This window comes from Pan paniscus, chromosome 7 (assembly GCF_029289425.2).
Source record: "Pan paniscus chromosome 7, NHGRI_mPanPan1-v2.0_pri, whole genome shotgun sequence".
NCBI lineage: Eukaryota > Metazoa > Chordata > Mammalia > Primates > Hominidae > Pan > Pan paniscus.
This window is the reverse complement of record NC_073256.2, coordinates 144,479,872-144,499,285: the sequence shown is the minus strand read 5'-3', so window position 1 is coordinate 144,499,285 and position 19,414 is coordinate 144,479,872. Positions and strand designations below refer to the sequence as shown.

The 19,414-nt window shown below is 39.4% G+C and overlaps 1 protein-coding gene across 1 annotated transcript; it reads left to right on the top strand.

Moving 5' to 3' along the window:
- Positions 1 to 543: 543 nt before the first annotated feature.
- LOC100992207 (serine/arginine repetitive matrix protein 1-like) lies at positions 544 to 19,414 on the top strand. The gene is given in 4 exon segments (XM_063606534.1): positions 544 to 643; positions 7,646 to 7,701; positions 17,891 to 18,649; positions 18,651 to 19,414. Coding segments are annotated over 4 exon segments (1,440 nt in total). The 3' UTR covers positions 19,176 to 19,414.

Here is a 19,414-nt window from a genome sequence, read left to right as displayed (position 1 = left end):
GGGAGTATAGGTGCCTGCCACCATGCCTGGCTAATTTTTGTATTTTTAGTAGAGATGGGGTTTCACCATCTTGGCCAGGCTGGTCTTGAACTCCTGACCTCGTGATCCACCCGCCTCGGCTTCCCCGGGATTATAGGTGTGAGCCACCGAGGCCGGCCTTATTTCATTTTCTTACCATTCCTCTAAATCTTGTACATTGAGAAGGCACCACTGAAGCCATGTTTTTTTTTCAACTAAAGTAATCCTACAGACAGGGATATTATTTGCTACATGAAAAGCTTGAAACCTTTCTTCCCCACTTTTAATCACCTGAAAGTAATCATTTTTTACAGCAAACATCACAGAGCCAAAGGCAAAGAAAACCAAACAAAGGCAGGGCTTCCCCAGAGAACTTCCTAAGGCTCTCTCACAGAAGCTTCTAGTCAACCTTTGTTTGCCAAAAGCAACTGTCTGATGGAAATTTCACTTCATAAATGTTGGAACTGGAAGAAAGGCAGGATCTTCCTATGATACCCTATTTGGGAAGGGAAGAGAGTGGAGAAAATGAGAGCAAAGATTCTTTTGACTGCACAACAGTGGACGTCGCTTCCCGTGGTTGTTCGGGCTCTTCAGGAGACCCACACTGACCTGCTGGTTGATGAAGGTGATTACTTCTGAGACGACACTGCTCTTTCTGAAGACACGGGTATAGTTAGGCTGCTTCTGAAACATCTCCCTAGAAATCCTGTCTTTCTCTTCACTAGCTCCCAAAAGTCTTCATTTGAATTGGCTAACAAGGGGAAAAGGGTTCTACGCTTCCCTTCGTAAAGCAATGGCTTTCAAATGCTGTTTCCTATCACAATCCTATTTTACATCTTCCCTGATGTCGCCATACATGACTCGGAGCACAGCAGGGCTGCCTTGTTTAGGTAGAGTGGAGGTTCAGAGTTCTACCTCATTGCTTCCCCTTTTCTCCCTGAGATGACCTCTGAGATGCCTTTGGACTTCTTAGAATCTAGTTTGAAACCTTAAAGAACTTCTGGCTTTCTGATTTGACCTTTTTTGCCAATTCAAATCAAGGAATATTTATTGTGCGTCATCTACCTACAACACTAAGAGGTCTTGAGAGCATTCAGACATGAAAAATAGCCTATGCCTGCTCTTCACAACCTCCTCTGCTCTGTGGATAAATTGCACTTAATTTTACTGTGATATGAATCCCCCTCTTCTTTAGACCAGCTCCACCATGTGCACCCATCATATGCTTCTCCTGTCCATTGGCATGGCCATGAGCATGGTGTAAGTGCTCTAACCCCCTGAATCCTGCTTCTGGGTATCCCTTCTCCCTCCATTCCCTAGATTAGCTAGCCCCATCTTCCCTGCTCTCTGATCTTGATCCTGCTCTTCCGATCCCCTTGTCCTATCCAACTGCCTTCTGGGACTTTATAGTATTTGCTTCCTTGACCTCTCTCTCAGGCCTTGTATACCAATTTTCCTTTGTGCTTTGCACAAAGATTAGCACTGACTATTCCCATACTCAGTTCTGGCCACCAGGACTCCATCTTGTGCCATACAAATTATACTATTACATTGCCATAATGTTTACACTTAAAACAGTTACCTTAAAAATTCTTGTAAGGTGGCTCAGATTTGAAGATTCGGTTCCCTCTTTTTTGAGGTTTGTATCTCTTAATTCTATGCTCCTGAACCGAGCATGAATTCTGACCAATACCTGGGCTTTCTTTAGAGAGTCAGCACTTCAGAGTTATATGCATGGATGTATGTATACCCACATGTACATAAAATTGATTTATATATGTGTATATAAATAAACAAATATGTTTGTATATATACAACTGTAAAAAAAAGTCTCAGTTTTTTTAGTATAAATATATACAGGAAGAACAGACCTCTATTTTGTATACGGATATATGCACTCATTTATTTTTTCTATGATAATAGAATAAAGACTATTCAACAAATAGTCTAATGAGCCAATACCATATGTCTTCGGAAATGCAGGGTGAGAAGATAGAATCTACAACATCATGGACCACAAATTCTCATATGTTTAAGGTAGAATAATTTGTATTATATCAAATTATAAAACAGATAGATACTCTTACTATTTTGGTATATACTCTTCCTTCTATACATACTGGTATACAGAATGAATATTCAAATTCAAATCTAGCTATATTCTATTTTTTCACTTAACATTTAATCATGACTTTTTGGTACTTAACAGTAACTTTACTGTCCTTACAATTTAGTAGTGTATAATGTGCCATCTTATGGAATTATTATATTTATCAAACTATTTCTCTTGTTTGACAGTTAAGGATTTGTCACTTTTTTATATATGTAGCAGTGCAAGAAACAGCTTTGTATATAGCAAAAAAAGAGCAGTTAAAGAGAAAGGCAGAGCCTAGTATCTCTGTTTTGCTGAGATTTGAATAGGATTGATAGTTTTCTAAATGACTTGTTGTAAATGTAAAGTATGTAGTCCTGAGAAAGCTCTTTGAGCTCAAGGATGTGTCTGCATGCATGCGTGTGTGTGTGTGTGTGTGTGTGTGTGTGTGTGTGTGTGTGTGTGTGTCTGGGTGTCTGTGTGTAGTAGTAGTATATTACATCTGATCATCCAAAAGATCACCCTAACAACTACCTATGCAAATATGTTGAAAGTGACTAATTTTTAATATAATTAAAACAAACAGGTTAGTTAAAAAGATGATCAAACTTCTGAACTCAATCAAATACAAGTCTTACTAAAAGTAGACCAAAACAGAGAGAGAGAGAGAGAGAGATGTCTTCTACCTCAGTGATAGCACACATAAGCAGTTACATGTACACACACTCATCCACACAACGAGCAAAGCTTTCATGAAAAGGTACATTATCCCTCATATTTCAATTTATGAATGTTAATAATTGAAATATAATTATGCATAATTTGGAGAATGGCGTCTGGAGTCAGACTGTCTGAATTCAAATCCCAGTTCCACCTTTGCTAATTCTGTACATTCTGGCTGATTCTTTGACTTCTTTACACCCCGGTTTTTGCATCTATAAATGAGATTTAATGTTACATATGTCATAGTTGATTCTCTGGCATAGATAGAATGAGATAATATATGTAAAGCTCTTAGCCTGGATCGTGACAACCCCTCCATTGATCGTATGTATAATTGTTGTTTTGATAGACTTGATTCTTCCATTATTTGTAGAAGATCCAGTTTTCACTTTGGTATGTGATTTGACTTCTGTAAGGCAAAATTCTCCAAGAATTATACCAAGAAAAGCTTTAAGAGAAGTACATTCTGATAGGGAAGGGAAGCTATCTGCCTTTGTCCTCCTGAGGATTACTTTACTCTTGGAGTCACTAATTTATTCATCAAACCACTATGGGATCCCTATCATGTTCCAGGTACCGAGCTGGGTACGAGTAATTCAGAGAACAATAAAGACACAGTCTCTTTTGTCTTGGAGGTTTCAGCACTTAAAAATTCCCCAGTACATATCAGCATGTCTGTTTTTGGAGTCCTGCCATTCTCCTTTTAAAAGACTGGCTTAAGCTTGTGAAACATTTCTCTCTGTTCCCAGGATAAATACGAGCTGCAATGAAATTAAGAAAAAATATTTACTAGGAAAGAACATGAAAGAATTGAAAGCAGCAAGTAAAAGCAATGCCCAGTTAGATACCCTTTCAAGGAGCAGATTATTGCATAGAAGGAAATCATCCTGAATCCCAGTCCTGGAATCAGCATTTTGCCTGGTTCTTGGCCTCCATGCTGCTCTCATTGGTTGTTGATCCCTGGGTCTTTTAGACCCCCTGGTCTTCATGAAGCTGGCAATCAACTCTTTTTGCTCTGTCTCAAGCTAGATGCAACAGACTTTTCATTCCACAAAATGCAAAACCTTTTCCTAACTTATTTCCTCCAGGATAGGGTTTTTACAGACAGGGGCAGGGTTGCCAGTTATTCTGTGAGTCCTCCTGAGCCTCCCCACCTAAGTTATTATCATATCCCCACCCACCTTCAAGACCAGCTGCTATGATAGATTTCTCCATCCCACCAAGGATGTGTCCATCCTACCCACTGAAAGTCATAAGGCAGTTCCATAATAGAAATACAGCATGAGCCACATATGAATCTTAAAGTTGCTAGTCACTACCTTAAAAAGGTAAAGATAGGCCAGGCACGGTGGCTCACACCTGTAATCCCAGCCCTTTGGGAGGCCGAGGTGGACGGATCACCTGAGGTTGGGAGTTTGAGACCAGCCTGACCAACATGGAGAAACCCTGTCTCTACTAAAAATAAAAAATTAGCCAGGCGTGGTGGTGCGTGCCTGCAATCCCAGCTACCAGGGAGGCTGAGGCAGGAGAATCGCTTGAACCCAGGAGACGGAGGTTGTGGTGAGCCAAGATCGCACCATTGCACTCAAGCCTGGACAACAAGAGTGAAACGGCACCTCAAAAAAAAAAAAAAAAAAAAAAAAGGTAAAGATAGAATTTTAAATTTTAGTTTAAGTAAAATTTAATTTTAATGACATTTTATTTAACTCAATATATAATACCAAAGTTGTTTTCAATATGAAACCAAATACACATCATTAATGAGATATTTCAAATTCTTTTTTTCATACTAAATCTTTGGAGTCCAGTTTGTATTTTACACTTACAGCATATCCCAGTTCAGACTACCCATATTGTCAGTGCTCAGTGCCCACATGTGACTGGTGGCTAAGCATGCTGTCCAGCACGGACCCCAGGAAATCCCAAGAACTTCACCACATAGCAATGCTAACATACATACTGCAATAATTCTCCCACTCACCATCACGGGAGGGTCATTCTCTCATAACCTCTCACTTCCTCTCTCCCATACACCCTTCCAGTACTAATAAATCAACTCTTCATCCAAGAACCATACCCAAAAGATGTTTCCCCACAATGCTTTCAGGAAACTTCCATCTATACTACTCTGCCTCAATCCAGCTCTCCCTACTGTATGTCACTGTTTCGTATTTCTACAGAAAATGCCTTGATACATCATTTTCAGAAAACACTAGCAGTAATCTTATGGTACATAGTCCTGGGCTGAGTAGGGATTAAAATTAGTGAACCTGGCATATTCTGCATCTACTTTGGACCTGACCATTCGCATAAACGCAACCTATGTTTGTTTACGGCTTTGCCATTGTCTTAGCTGATAGCTTCATTCTGTTAAATAACTTTTTAAAATTAGAACACAGACTTGAAAGATAAACAAATACACAGCACTGATTTTTTTATCTGGTTGAGTTAATTTTTAACTCCAAATAATGAAGCCAGTACTGTGAGCAGATAAAAATTAATACTACCAAAAGGATCTCTTGGAATATGAGATATGTTACACATTTTTATAGAGAGAGTTCTCAATTTTCTTTTCTTTCTTCTTATTTTTCTATGGGGAAAAAAACACACTGCACAAAACATCATTCACCAATGTGTGAAAAATAGCTTACTAACAGTCTCATTCAAGCTTTACCTCCTTTAAGAAGAGTTCCTTTAACTGCCCAGAGCATTCTACGAACCCCTAATCTATGTGCCTATAGTTTTCTGTGTATATCTTCTAAATTTCTTTCCATCATAGTGTAATGGCTAAAAGTGTGGACTTCAGAACTGGACCTCTAGGTCTAAGTCCCAACTCTCCCACTGATTAGCTGTGTAGCCTCGGACCAGCTATTTAACCTCACTGTGCCTCATTTTCTCTGTTAATACTACCTGCTTTTTAGAGTTGCTATGAGTGAATATAGTAAAATACTTAGAATAGTTGTCTGGTAAGTATTAAATGTTGGCTCTTATTCCAAAATTGCTTTGGGGATTTTGTTTTCTCAATGACCACTGTCAACTTCAAATATAATTAGCCTAAACATTAAGAAGTTTCAAGCCAAACAAGTTCCTCTACTTTCTTTCCTATTTCTATCAAAGTTTTCATCATTCTTCTTTTTAAACTCACTCAGAACTTTGAAGGTGTCCTTAGTCCTTCTCAATGGTCTCCCTTACCCAGTTTGTTATGTTCATTGATGTTTTGCCTTCATTATTGCTCCAAGAGAAATCAAAAAGAAGATCACAGAATTTAGAACCCAAAGAGCTATCTTAGCTCTGAAGTGCACAAGCTGATTAATTTAGAGTAATTCTTCAGCCTCCAATCCTCAATCTCCTCTAAAATGCACAATATTTTAATGCCTATTTCATATTATAATTTTTGTTTGTTTTTGAGATGGAGTCTTGCTCTGTCACCAGGCTGGAGTGCAGTGGCGTGATTTCAACTCAATGCAACCTCCGCCTCCCAGGTTCAAGTGATTCTCCCACCTCAGCCTCCCGAGCAGCTGGGACTACAGGTGTGTGCCACCATGCCCAGCTAATTTTTTGTATTTTTAGTAGGGATGAGGTTTTACCATGTTGGCCAGGATGGTCTCAATCTCTTGATCTCGTGATCCACCCACCTCAACCTCCCAAAGTGCTGGGATTACAGGCATGAGCCATCGTGGCCAGCCTCAAATTATAATTTTATTACCTCCCCACATGTATGTGAAAGAGATTTGCCTAGCACATGTTCTATACCCACATTGGTAATGACTCTTTTTACCTCTCAAACTGCTTAAATTTGGGGCTTGGAACAAATCACTCTGCTTATTGCTTTGCAGAACACTTTCTTCCCCTCAGAATCCTAAAATAGCAGTACTTAAAGTGGCTCTAGAAGTTATCAATTACAATTTACTGTTGCAATGTTTTTCTTCCTAAAAATCGTCTGCAAATTGATTTGTCCAGTCCCTGACTAGAAACTCTTTCTACTTCAGCATCATCGTTGTAAAAAATTATGTTACTTGCTGGTGGAAACCCCTTCACTGTTATTCATCAATAAATTGGTCCACACTTCCACAGATGTCTTTGAATAGGATATCCTAAAATGACCACTTTACAGGCCACCTGATGTCACCTCAATGTATCTTAAAACCAGCCCTGTGTGTGAAGGAAACGTCATCGGCACTGAGTAGCCAGTCAGGAGGCGTGTGGATGATAACCAGTAAGAGCCAGTTGAACGAATGCTGAGCTGAGTGAAGGAGGATGAAGCAGCTAATCTATTAGACTTCAACCTTTTTAGTGCCTAATAATGGTATTTGCTCCTCAAAATTTATGAAAATATTTTTTAAAATGCAGCCACGCTGAATGAGTCTTAGAAACATTGATGAATTATTTCTAGTGCCTGGAAAACAATGAAATATAGAATTTTCTTTCACCCAAATCTCATTAAACTGTCAGACATTTTTCTGCTTTCTCTAGTAACTTATCAAGGTATTTATGTGTATGCATGTGTGTGTCTATATATCTTGATAACCAGCTATGATGGGAGAGGAAATGCTGGAAAATGTTTGACAATCTAATGAGAGTTTGTGACATCTGTTTTCCAAGGCTCCACTACGTGCTGAGGTAGCTCGTTAAATTAGGGTGGTGCTGCAAATTCAAAGCTTCTACGTGTCCTTGGTAGAGCCCTGAGGTGCCCTTAGTATTCTGAGTATTTCAGTCCTTTGACTTGACTCTCAAATTCCCAATTCCTCCTGGCATTACCCTGTCCTTCAACCAACTCCTCTACTTTTTGGTGTAAATGTCATTGTTTAATAGGAATCTCAATTTTCAAGCGAAAATATGGACCTGAAATGGTAGACTTTAAAGCATGGGTTTGTTTTACTTTCTTGTTTCTATCATAACCCCATTAAATCATCTCCATTGGCTATCTGTAAAACTTCTTCTTGTCCCATTCAAACCCCTTATTTGAGGGAAAGTTTCCAGAGATCCTAACAGTACTTGCTTTGGGTTGAAGTTTCAACATTATAACTGTAGGTGAAGCGTCCCTCCACTGTTCAGTATTGGGCATGGGGTGGGGGAGTGACGGTAAATGTTGATGGAAGGTATGATCTTGGAGAACCACCAAGAACAGAAGTGAACAGGAAGACAGCTGACCTTATTGGGGTCCCTGACAGATGTGTAACAACAGGTGCTTAATTACGTGTTTTATCTTTCAATCCCTTTGTATTCCTGGCATGTGAGCACTGTCACCCCATTTTATAAATGAAAGGACTGAGCTCAGAGAAGTTCAATGGCTTGCTGAGGTGGTAGAGTTGCCCTTAGAAAGCAGGTCTGAGGAACTCCATGGCCTGGCTTTTCCTTCTATCCTATTGGACCCTGGGCTGTCACTCACCTCCTTTTCCTTTGCAAAGTCTCATGGGATACCTGGTGGGCTGTCCCAGGACCTTCATATTCAGCCTCACCCTCTAACCCACACATACTTGCAATTCAGAAACAAAGACGTACTGCACTTTCCTTTCTTACCAAACCCCCATTGGCAAGGGGACAACTCACCATCTCATGTATGTGCCTTTGACCACAGTAGGATGGGGCAGCAGGAGTAATGCAGCAGCCCCAGGATTAAATGTGTGTTTTTTAAAACACAATATCAGATTCCTTACCCAGAAAAAGGCTTATTTTGGTACCAATTATCAAGCAGATTTGCTTGAGATTCAAACAGATAAACAATAGCAGCATGGCACACAAGGTACAGACTGTTTTCTCATTTGCAAAATAAAGATATTAATGCCTACATCAGGGACACAGTGAGGCCTAAATGAAATACTGTGTGTAGCATATAGCAAGAGCATATATGGTATGCAAGAGCAATATGATATGCAAGAGCAATAATGGTATGTATTATTATTAACAGAAATATAATAAAAATGGGGTAGTTACTATGTTTCAGGCATCATTCTCAGTACCATATGGATATTAAAAACCTTTCAACTATCTTATGAAGAAGGTACTATTATTATCATCATTTGATAGTTAAGGAAACAACATAGACACTGATGATTTGGATTGAAGAGTTATAAATAACAATAATTTGCGGGCCAGGCATGATGGCCCATGCCTGTAATCCCAGCACTTTGGGAACTGAGTCGGATGGATCACCTGATGTCAGGAGTTCAAGACTAGCCTAGCCAACATGGTGAAATCCCATTTCTATTAAAAATACAAAAATTAGCTGGGCATGGTGGCAGGCGCCTGTAATCCCAGCTACTAGGGAGGCTGAGGCAGGATGATGGCTTGAACCTGGGAGGCACAGGTTGCAGTGAGCCGAGATCACGCCACTGCACTCCAGCCTGGGTGACACAGCAAGACCCTGTCTAAACACACACACACACACACACACACACACACACACACAATAATTTGCTATTTGTAAATTATGCAATTAATTATTAACATTATCAACATAGATGATAAAGTACTGAGGGAACAAACACCACCCCGTAATAAATTATCTTATTAATTTTCTAAAATTTATGAGGCAGAAAGCAGGTCAATTCTACCTAACCCTCATGTAGGGACTACCCTGCAATTTCTCGATAGTTGGTCATTTATTCCTCAGGGATCTAGAACTAGAAATACCATTTGACCCAGCCATCCCATTACTGGGTATATACCCAAAGGATTTTAAGTCATGCTGCTATAAAGACACATGCACATATATGTTTATTGAGGCACTATTCACAATAGCAAAGACTTGGAACCAACCCAAATGTCCAACAATGATAGACTGGATTAAGAAAATGTGGCACATATACACCATGGAATACTATGCAGCCATAAAAAATGATGAGTTCATGTCCTTTGTAGGAACATGGATGAAGCTGGAAACCATCATTCTCAGCAAACTATTGCAAGGACAAAAAACCAAACACCGCATGTTGTCACTCATAGGTGGGAATTGAACAGTGAGAACACTTGGACACAGGAAGGGGAACATCACACACCGGGGCCTGTTGTGGGGTGGGGGGAGCGGGGAGGGATAGCATTAGGAGATATACCTCATGTTAAATGATGAGTTAATGGGTGCAGCACACCAACATGGCACATGTATACATATGTAACAAACCTGCACGTTGTGCACATGTACCCTAGAACTTAAAGTATAATTTAAAAAAATTTTTTTTTAAATCTCACAAAATAGTCTTTCCCATTGTAGTACCAAATACTAGAAAGTTCTTCCTACTATCTGACTGAAACCAGCCTCCCTTTCACTTCCACTCAACACTCTTGGATTTGCTCTCTAGAGCTACATTACCTTGTTTAATCTCTTTTCCCCTTGATGTCTTTTAAATATTTGAAGATTGTGATCCCATCTCCCTGAGTCTCCTCTTTAGGCCTCATGTTCTCAGTCTCTCCAGCTGTTCCTTATGCAGCAGCATGGTTATGGAGCTTCCCCACACTTTGGCCTCACTGTTCTGGATACATTCCAGTTAGTTATACCCTCTGTATTTGAGATAAACAAGACTGAGAGTGATAGTCTGCATGGGTAGTGTGTACTGAGAGAAGAGAGGGGACCACGCCATGTACCAGCAGTGCAGCACTGAGAAAAGACTTGGGCCTCTCTAAGCCAAAGTGTTCTAGGCTTTGCATTGGAACTATCAGTAGGTTTGTTGTGACTATGAAGTGAGATAATGAACTATGTAAAGCCCTTGAGATATAATATTCGTGCATGTATCCATGTATTTATTCTATGATTTAGTCTATAATAAAGACTATCCAACAATTAATCGAATGAGTCAATGCCATATGCCTTTGAAAATGCAGAGTGGGAAGATAGAATCTACAACATCATGGACCACAAATTTCCATATGTTTAAGGTAGAATAATTTGTATTATACCAAATGTCCTTGATATGCAATTAGCATTCTATTGATATAATCATTTGGTGCTATATATTCTATTAGTTTGCAATTCTCCTTTTGAAACTGGATGCCAAATTTTGTTTTTACCCGCTTCACAGAACCTGAGCTCTGTGAACAAATCACATGGATTGCATCTCAGACAACTAGCTGTATGATTTGTGACAAGTTTCTTCACCTACATCTATACATTGGGGTTAATAACAGTATATTGTAATATGATGGTAGCGAATATTAAATAAGAAAATATGTACAAAGTACTTTGATCAGTGCCTAGTACATAGTGAGTACACAACCGTTTAAGTGTTAGCCCTTATTTTATTATTGTGGTTGTTATTATTATTTTTATATTAGCCAGTTTGCTTCTGAGCCCATTGGTCCATTATCTGTTTTTTAAACCAATGGCCAAACATTTATAGAGCATCTTTTGGCAATATTCTTTTCATTCTGGTGGGACAATTGTTGTGTTCTGACATCAAGAAACTCCCAATCTAATGAGGGAGATGCACGTATAAATAACACACTCTGATATTGTGCTATAAACACAATGGCAGCATATATGCAGGACGTTAAAGAGAAGAAACCAAAGAAAGGGGTAACTAACTCCCAGGGTGATCAGAAGAGTCTAACTGTAGAATCTGTTGCTTGATCTGTGTTTTAAGGAATAAAATAAAGTTAGGCAAGTTGGGCATTTTTGACCAAATAAATAAATAGATCACATCATTTAAATATTTCCAAATAAATGTTTTTGAAATGCTGTCTTTACAGTATGATTTTCTCTTGAGAGCAGTTCTCTCGTGCACTTTGAAAATGCCACTCTTACCTTGCAGGGACAGATCAAGTGGGTTATTTTTATAAACACATCTGCTGGCTACTGACAGTCACTTCTTATTTACAGAGAAGGTCAGCAAATTTGGAACATCGGCTTTTTCATAAAAGCAAAATGTGTTATCTCTCTTTATTGTTCTGCAGCCTCTTTAAAAACTTTGCCATGAGATCATTTCCACAATAAAATCTGCATTGTAACAAAGATTTCTATTGTCATTTCCCATCTCATGAAAACTATTGTAAAACATTTACTAATTCTCTCTTGTTTTAGGGACATCAACCTCATTAATTGCATTATATATAGTATTCTTTATGCTTTGAACTTCAACTTTGGTGCAATAAATTGCCTATGACTTAAGCAGTAAATAAGCATGGTGAGATCTATAACTTTAACTTATTTTTTTCTTTTTAAGCAGAGCATCTGCTCCAACAATGGCTATACTTACACATTTCTTCCATAAAGCCATGTGTTTATTTAGTCAACTATTGTTTGTGAGGACAGCTTTGCTTTATAGGATCACACCTGAAAAGGTGTTTTTGATGTGCTTGAATATTAAATGAAAATTCAGAAAATCCTATGAAGAGAAACATGTTAGAAACATTTGTAGTTGCATGCCACCATGCACCATATAGCAAATTTTCTATTGTGTAATTGATTGTGTATTTCTTTAAATTTTTAACAAGTCTGTCTATATATAGCACGATACTATTTGTGGATGAAGTAATACATTTTGGCTTGTTACCATATTGTTCTCCATCTATTATGTCAGCCTTATTATTGTAGCAGGATACAGCCCCAGTAATGTATGTTTTTTTTTAATTTTATGTTTTGCTGTTGATTACAAAACTACAACACAAGCTTCTATATTATCATTAGGTTTTACTGAAATTTCGTGAAGTATTAGATTGAGTAATGCATGATTTTAAGCCTTCCAGAAAAAAAAACCTGTTAAGATCTGTCCTCATAGCCATCACACTTGCTTATTGAATGTCTTGCTCATTATGATAGCTTAGTACTATGACCAGGAAACATCTCAAGGCACAGATAACACTTGAGGTAAGGTTCGCAGCTAAGGTTGGTGGGTATAAATCCATACTTCAAAGAGAACCCTCAACAATTTCCTTGTTTGGGGCTAACTTCTTATCAGATCTCATTAGATCATCATTGCTTTTCCCCCATAATGCTGCCAAAGAAAAAAAACAAAACACAAAAATACACCTTGTCACAGGATTTGGGGGGTGGGGGTGCTGGCTCGCTCTTTTCTTACTGCTGAATGCCAGCATTATTATTTTGCGGTTTCTTTACAGGAAGATTTTAAGCCACTCATTCAGTTTGAGAGGGTTAGTTTAATTAAAACTTGATACCCTTGTCTGTAAATCCCCAGAGCAGGGTCCTGGTAGCTGCAGCCAGGGGGAAACACACAGACTGGGAGGCTGGCCTGGGGACATTGAAGGAAACTGCCATTTATTGGGCATTGCATATCTCCCCAAATGAGAGTTTCCCTTATGCAAAATTTAATTATATGCAAATTTACATCTGTATATTTTGAGGCAACCATGGAAATTTTGGTTCCAACAAATGCAAATTTTGTGACGCCTATTATAGATAATTAGAAAAAGAAGGAGCGAGTGTAGAAAATAGAGATAAAGCAGGCGCAGAGAAGCAAAGTAAATTTTTTGGAGGCTTTGCAAAAGAGAATGCAGGTGAGGAAAATGGAACCTAATTTTAGAATGGCATTCTGCAGGAGGCCATGAGGAGGAAGTGGAGTAGGTATAAGAGGTACTGCGAGGGCAGGTCCCAGGGAGGCTTAAAAGATGGGGCTATTAGGGGTGTTGAGTACTCCTGGAGACATAAGATCCCACTGGCAGGGACTGGAGGAACAGCTTCAGGGAAGAATAAGCTGTTAAACAAACAAGTATTCTAGTATTTGCATTACCTCAACTAAGCCAAGAACATATTTGCAACGAAGTAGAAGTTATTTCCTTAAGAGCTTCTGGTGACAAGGGATTCCAAATAATCCATGAATAGTGAAGGATTTACTATTGCACATTTAAAATGTGTAAAATGTTTTAACATTGTCTTACAATGATGTCTTTATTATTATATATTAGTAAATTAAATATTTACTTATAAGTTGTATAGATTTATTAGCAACCTCAGTTCTTCATCCCACTTTTTTAGGTTCCTGAAATTAAATTACATAGTCTTGTTAGAAATGCTTGTTCCCTGGTGCCATAAAGAAATAGCACTTGAACATAAATTTAATTTCCTCAGCAAGGCAATTTTTACCTATTGCAGAAAGGGTACACTTGCCAGCAGTTTTGCCACGAGAGTACACCGAACAAAGGAGACAGGGTCATTTATAACCTGACCCATCCACCTTCCTGCTGTGTCCAGTTTCCATTGGCTGAAACGGGAACTCACATTCTGTATTTGTCCTGATTGGCTAGCAACTTAGGACTCTTTAAAAGAGTCAAAGGCAGAGGAGAACAAAGGAAGGAGGAAGTAACTTGTGGCATGCTGACAAAGGTAAAAACACCTTAAAATAAAGAAGAGGAACAGGCTATGACCTAATGCTTGCTTGGACCAGTATAAGCATGCCAGGGCAAATATTTAGGTTAAATTGTGGGAGCTACGAACATAAAGTACGTCGATTTCTTTATTACGGCTAGCAGATATTTCAGAATGTTAGCACAGGTCTTTGAATAAATTTTGCTTCTAAGAGAAGTTACTATTTATTCCTAATTAGATGGAGAGGAAAGTCTTTGAAGAGGAACCTCTACTTTGCTTTTTACAGTCTTTTGCCAGTTCACCTACTTTGTGGGTTTTTAGGACCTGCCTCTGGCATTTTGAAGGAGATATTTTTTTATCAGAAGCATCACTAGGAACTTTATTTATGCTATTTAATTTCATCCTCAAATCTATTCAGAGCCTAAACAAATGCTGATCTCTCTAGTAAATAGGCACTCTGCACTCGTGTGCAAAACTTTCAGGTATTATTTTTAAAGTTTTTCAGGAAAGAAATCTGAGGTCCAGAGAACTGGGAACAATACTAATTGAATTAGAATGTGATCTGTATTAGTTTCCAATTGCTGCTGTAACAAATTGCCTCAAGCTTAATGGCTTAAAACAACATAATCATCTTATAGCTCTTGGTGTCCAAAGTCCAAAACGGGTCTTACTGGGTTAAAATCAAGAAGTTGGCAGGGCGGCTTTCCTTCTGTAGGCTTTAGGGGAGAATCTGTTTCCTTGCCTCTTCCATCTTTTAGAGGCTGCTTACATGAATTGTCTTGTGACATAGTTTGGATGTTTGTCCCCTAAAAACCTCATGTTGAAATTTGATCCCAATGTTGGAGGTAGGGCCTAATGGGAGGTGTTTGGGTGATGGGGATGAATTGCTTTTGCTCTCTCTGGGGCCAGGGAAGTGAGTTCTCACTTTTATTCTTAAGAGAACTGGTTGTTCCATTGTGGAAGACAATGTTGCAATTCCTCAAGGATCTAGAACCAGAAATACCATTTGACCCAGCAATTCCATTACTGTGTATATACCCAAAGGATTATAAATCACTGTACTACAAAGACACATGCACACGTATGTTTACTGCGGCACTGTTCACAATAGCAAAGACTTGGAACCAACCCAAATGCCCATCAATGATAGAGTGGATAAAGAAAATGTGGCACATGTACACCATGGAATACTATGCAACCATAAAAAGGATAAGTTCATGTCCTTTGCAGGGACATGGATGAAGCTGGAAACCACCATTCTCAGCAAACTATCACAAGGACAGAAAACCAAACACTGCATGTTATCATTCATAAGTGGGAGATGAACAATGACAACACATGGACACAGGGAGGGGAACATCACACACCAGGGCCTGTCAGGGTTTGGGGGTTAAGGAAGGGATAGCATTAGGAGAAATACCTAATGTAGAAGACAGGTTAATGGGTGCAGCAAACCACTATGGCATGTGTATACCTATGTAGCAAACCTGCACATTCTGCACATGTATACCAGAACTGAAAGTATAATTTTTTTTTAAAAAAAGAGCTGGTTGTTTAAAAAAAGCCTGGCCCCTCCTCCCTCTCTCTTGCTTCCTCTCTCCCCACGTGATCTCTAAACACACCAGCTCCCCTTTACGTTCTGACATGAGTGGAAACAGCCTGAGGCCCTTGCCAGATGCAGCTACCCAATATTAAACTTTTCCAGACATGAGAATAGTGAGCAAAATAAACCTTTTTAAAATAAATTACCCAGCTTCAGCTATTCCTTTATAACAATTCCTTTAAGACAGCTTGTCTTATTCCTTTAAGACAGCTTGTGACTCCTTCCATCTCTAAAGCCAACATCATTCTAACCTCTTCTCTGTCTTCATGTTTTTTTTTTTTTTTTTGCGACCCTCATTTTCCTGCTTCTCTGTTTTACTTATAAGGACCCTTGTAAATACATTGGTTCCACATGAAGAATACAGGATATTATCTGCATGTCAAAATCCTTTCATTTAATCACATCTGTAAAGTCTCTTTTGTCATGCAAATTAATGTTTACAGATCTTAGGAATTAGGATGTAGACATTTGTGGGCCATTGAATACCACATAAACACAGATATGCCTAAAGATACCGCCTAAGTAACTTATATTTTAAATTCATTTACTCATTCAATAATTTTTTATTCATACCTGCTATTTGCAAGCCTATGTACTAATCCCTAAGGATATAATGTTGAACAAGATAGCCAAATCTCTGCAGCTCTAATATCTCCTAGGCTAGCTGATAGTTCCTTAACCGCCCCCAACCTCTCTCCCCAACTCTAGCAAGATATTAAGCAATAAAAATTCATCAAGTTTGTTCAATGGACACCTCATGCTGAGTAGAAATGGAAAGGAAAAATATAAATTAACATCTGTGCTCTCAAAGATTATTCAATCTAGATGAGAAGATGAAATACAAAAGAGAATAAAGGCAAACAGGTAGAGGGAAAAAACGTAATGAATTTGTCTTGGTAGAGGACTTTCTTTGAAAGCACTTGGAGTAGAAGACGTATAATCTGAAGTTGTTGCGGTCAGTAAACAGAAAGACCCAGGGAGGCAGAAACTTACTCTGCATGAGTGAGAAGAAAGGATTCATTAATTCAATACTGAAAAGAAAGGTGAGAGAAGGAAGAGAAATTTAGGGTTGATCAGGAGATGGGCAGTCCAGGAAGAGAAGAAGAGTCTGGGACTATTGAAGAGCCACTATTGCATATTGCTTAGGGTAGGGGAGGGAAGACAATAGACTTTTTTTTTTAATTTTTAAATTTAGAAATTTATTCTGTTTAATCCACAAGCTTTATATAGCTTTAGTTTAAAAAAGATAAAAAAAAATCAAAACAAAAACAGTGAAACCAAGACACTATTCCAAAGTCTGGGCCCTTCCAGCCTTCCAAATACAAGAGGCTCTGAAAGTTGTATATACCAATTGGAAGAACAAGACAAAAATATGAACAGAGCCATGACATTTCATTAAACAAATTGTATGTAACTGAAGGAATCCTTTCTGGGACTAGTTCATGGCCTTTACAAAAGAAAAAAACAAAACAAAAAAACAAAACCAGAAGAACAGAATGAGAGTCCAGTGTTCCAAATCAACTTGTTACACATCGATATAAACCCACAGTGTCCTGGCAAACAACATGCTTTCATTTTCTGTCTTATCCTAGAGCTCGAATCCTGATTCATTTCAGCAGAGACTCCACAGGCAACAGGAAAGACTGTGGCATTAAAATATTAATTTATACTTTTGTGGTAGTTCAAAACAGTGGTCTTATTTCTGGGCAAGCTTACAGACCATACAAGGTCAGAAGCATAACTTAAATGGGAGCTAAGACTCAAATGGAAAAAAATGTAAGAAGAAGAAAGAAAAACAAAAAGAAAATCAAAACCAAAAAAACAAACAAAAAAACCCCTCTGGGAATAGCCAGAGCATTTAAAGGAACCATAAAAATGTCAACAGTATTTAAACCCCCTTTTTTAAAAAGGGAATTTTTTTTGGCTTAAAATATTTCACTCAATGAATTATGTCAGCTGTCAATGAAAGAATGTCACTAATACACTGTGGACACCTTTTGCAATGTAAATCCATGCCCCCTTTTTTTTACATGTTGAACTTCAACCTAGCAATTATTACAACTAATGTTATAGTCTAAAGCTCAAACACATTTTAGCAATTTTGAAATTGAACTGCGTACAAACCAAATAAAATTTACATCATAACAAACATTTCCCCCTAAGACTGTGGGGACACTTGGGCCTTCCTCATTGATCTCAGCAGAGACGCCAATACAGACGACAAAACCAGCAGTCTTCGTCTGACTCTGGTTCCTCCTTCTCCTCAGAAGATGAACGACCCAAGAGATCCCATGTGAAGAATGGTGAGGTTGGCAAGCGGCGGAGACATTCCCCTTCCCGGAGTGCTTCTCCATCACCACAAAAGCACCAAAAAGAGACTTCCCCTCATGGTAGACGGAGGAGAAGTCCATCCCCACCACCCACCAGAAGGCGACGGTCTCCTTCTCCCGCCCCTCATCCTCGACGGCTCAGGACTCCCACACCACCACCACGACGAAGGACTCCTTCTCCTCCCCTACGTCGGCGCTCACCTTCTCCTAGAAGATACTCTCCTCCAATACAGAGGAGATACTCTCCTTCTCCACCTCCAAAGAGAAGAACGGCTTCACCTCCTCCCCCTCCTAAACGAAGAGCATCACCATTTCCACCACCAAAGCGGCGGGTCTCCCATTCTCCACCTCCCAAACAAAGAAGTTCCCCAGTCACCAAGAGACGTTCACCTTCATTATCATCCAAGCATAGGAAAGGGTCTTCCCCAAGCCGCTCTACCCGGGAGGCCCGATCACCACATCCAAACAAATGGCATTCGCCCTCACCACGGCCTCGAGCTCCTCAGACCTCCTCAAGTCCTCCACCCGTTCGAAGAGGAGCGTCGTCATCACCCCAAAGAAGGCAGTCCCCGTCTCCAAGTACTAGGCCCATTAGGAGAGTCTCCAGGACTCCGGAACCTAAAAAGATAAAAAAAGGCTGCTTCCCCAAGCCCACAGTCTGTAAGGAGGGTCTCATCCTCCCGATCTGTCTCTGGGTCTCCTGAGCCAGCAGCTAAAAAGCCCCCAGCATCTCCATCCCCCGTCCAGTCTCAGTCACCGTCTACAAACTGGTCACCAGCTGTACCGGTCAAAAAGGCCAAAAGCCCAACACCGAGCCCATCACCGCCAAGAAATTCAGATCAAGAAGGAGGTGGAAAGAAAAAGAAGAAAAAGAAGGACAAGAAACACAAAAAGGATAAGAAGCACAAGAAGCACAAAAAACACAAGAAGGAAAAGGCTGTGGCTGCCGCTGCTGCAGCTGCTGTGACCCCTGCAGCCATTGCAGCTGCCACAACCACATTAGCACAGGAAGAGCCAGTGGCAGCGCCAGAGCCGAAGAAGGAGACTGAAAGTGAAGCTGAAGATAACCTTGATGATTTAGAAAAGCACCTGCGTGAAAGGGCCCTGAGATCAATGAGGACTTTTTTTTTTTTAAGAATTAGGATCTCTATTTAAAGGTTAATGTTGTATGTGCTCCTGCAATTAAATTTACCTTCAATTTTACTTAAAATTCTCAATTTGGGTTGCTCTATTCAAGAATTATTGGAGTGAGGGGAGTCTGGGATGGAAGAGGACATTAGTAGCTGATGAGTTTTATGCCTGGGTTAATGAGTTATAGCACAGAGACGATAAGAAATGATCTAGGAAACCTGGATGAAAAGGGGCTTTGAGATATAAGGCCGGGAATTGACAGA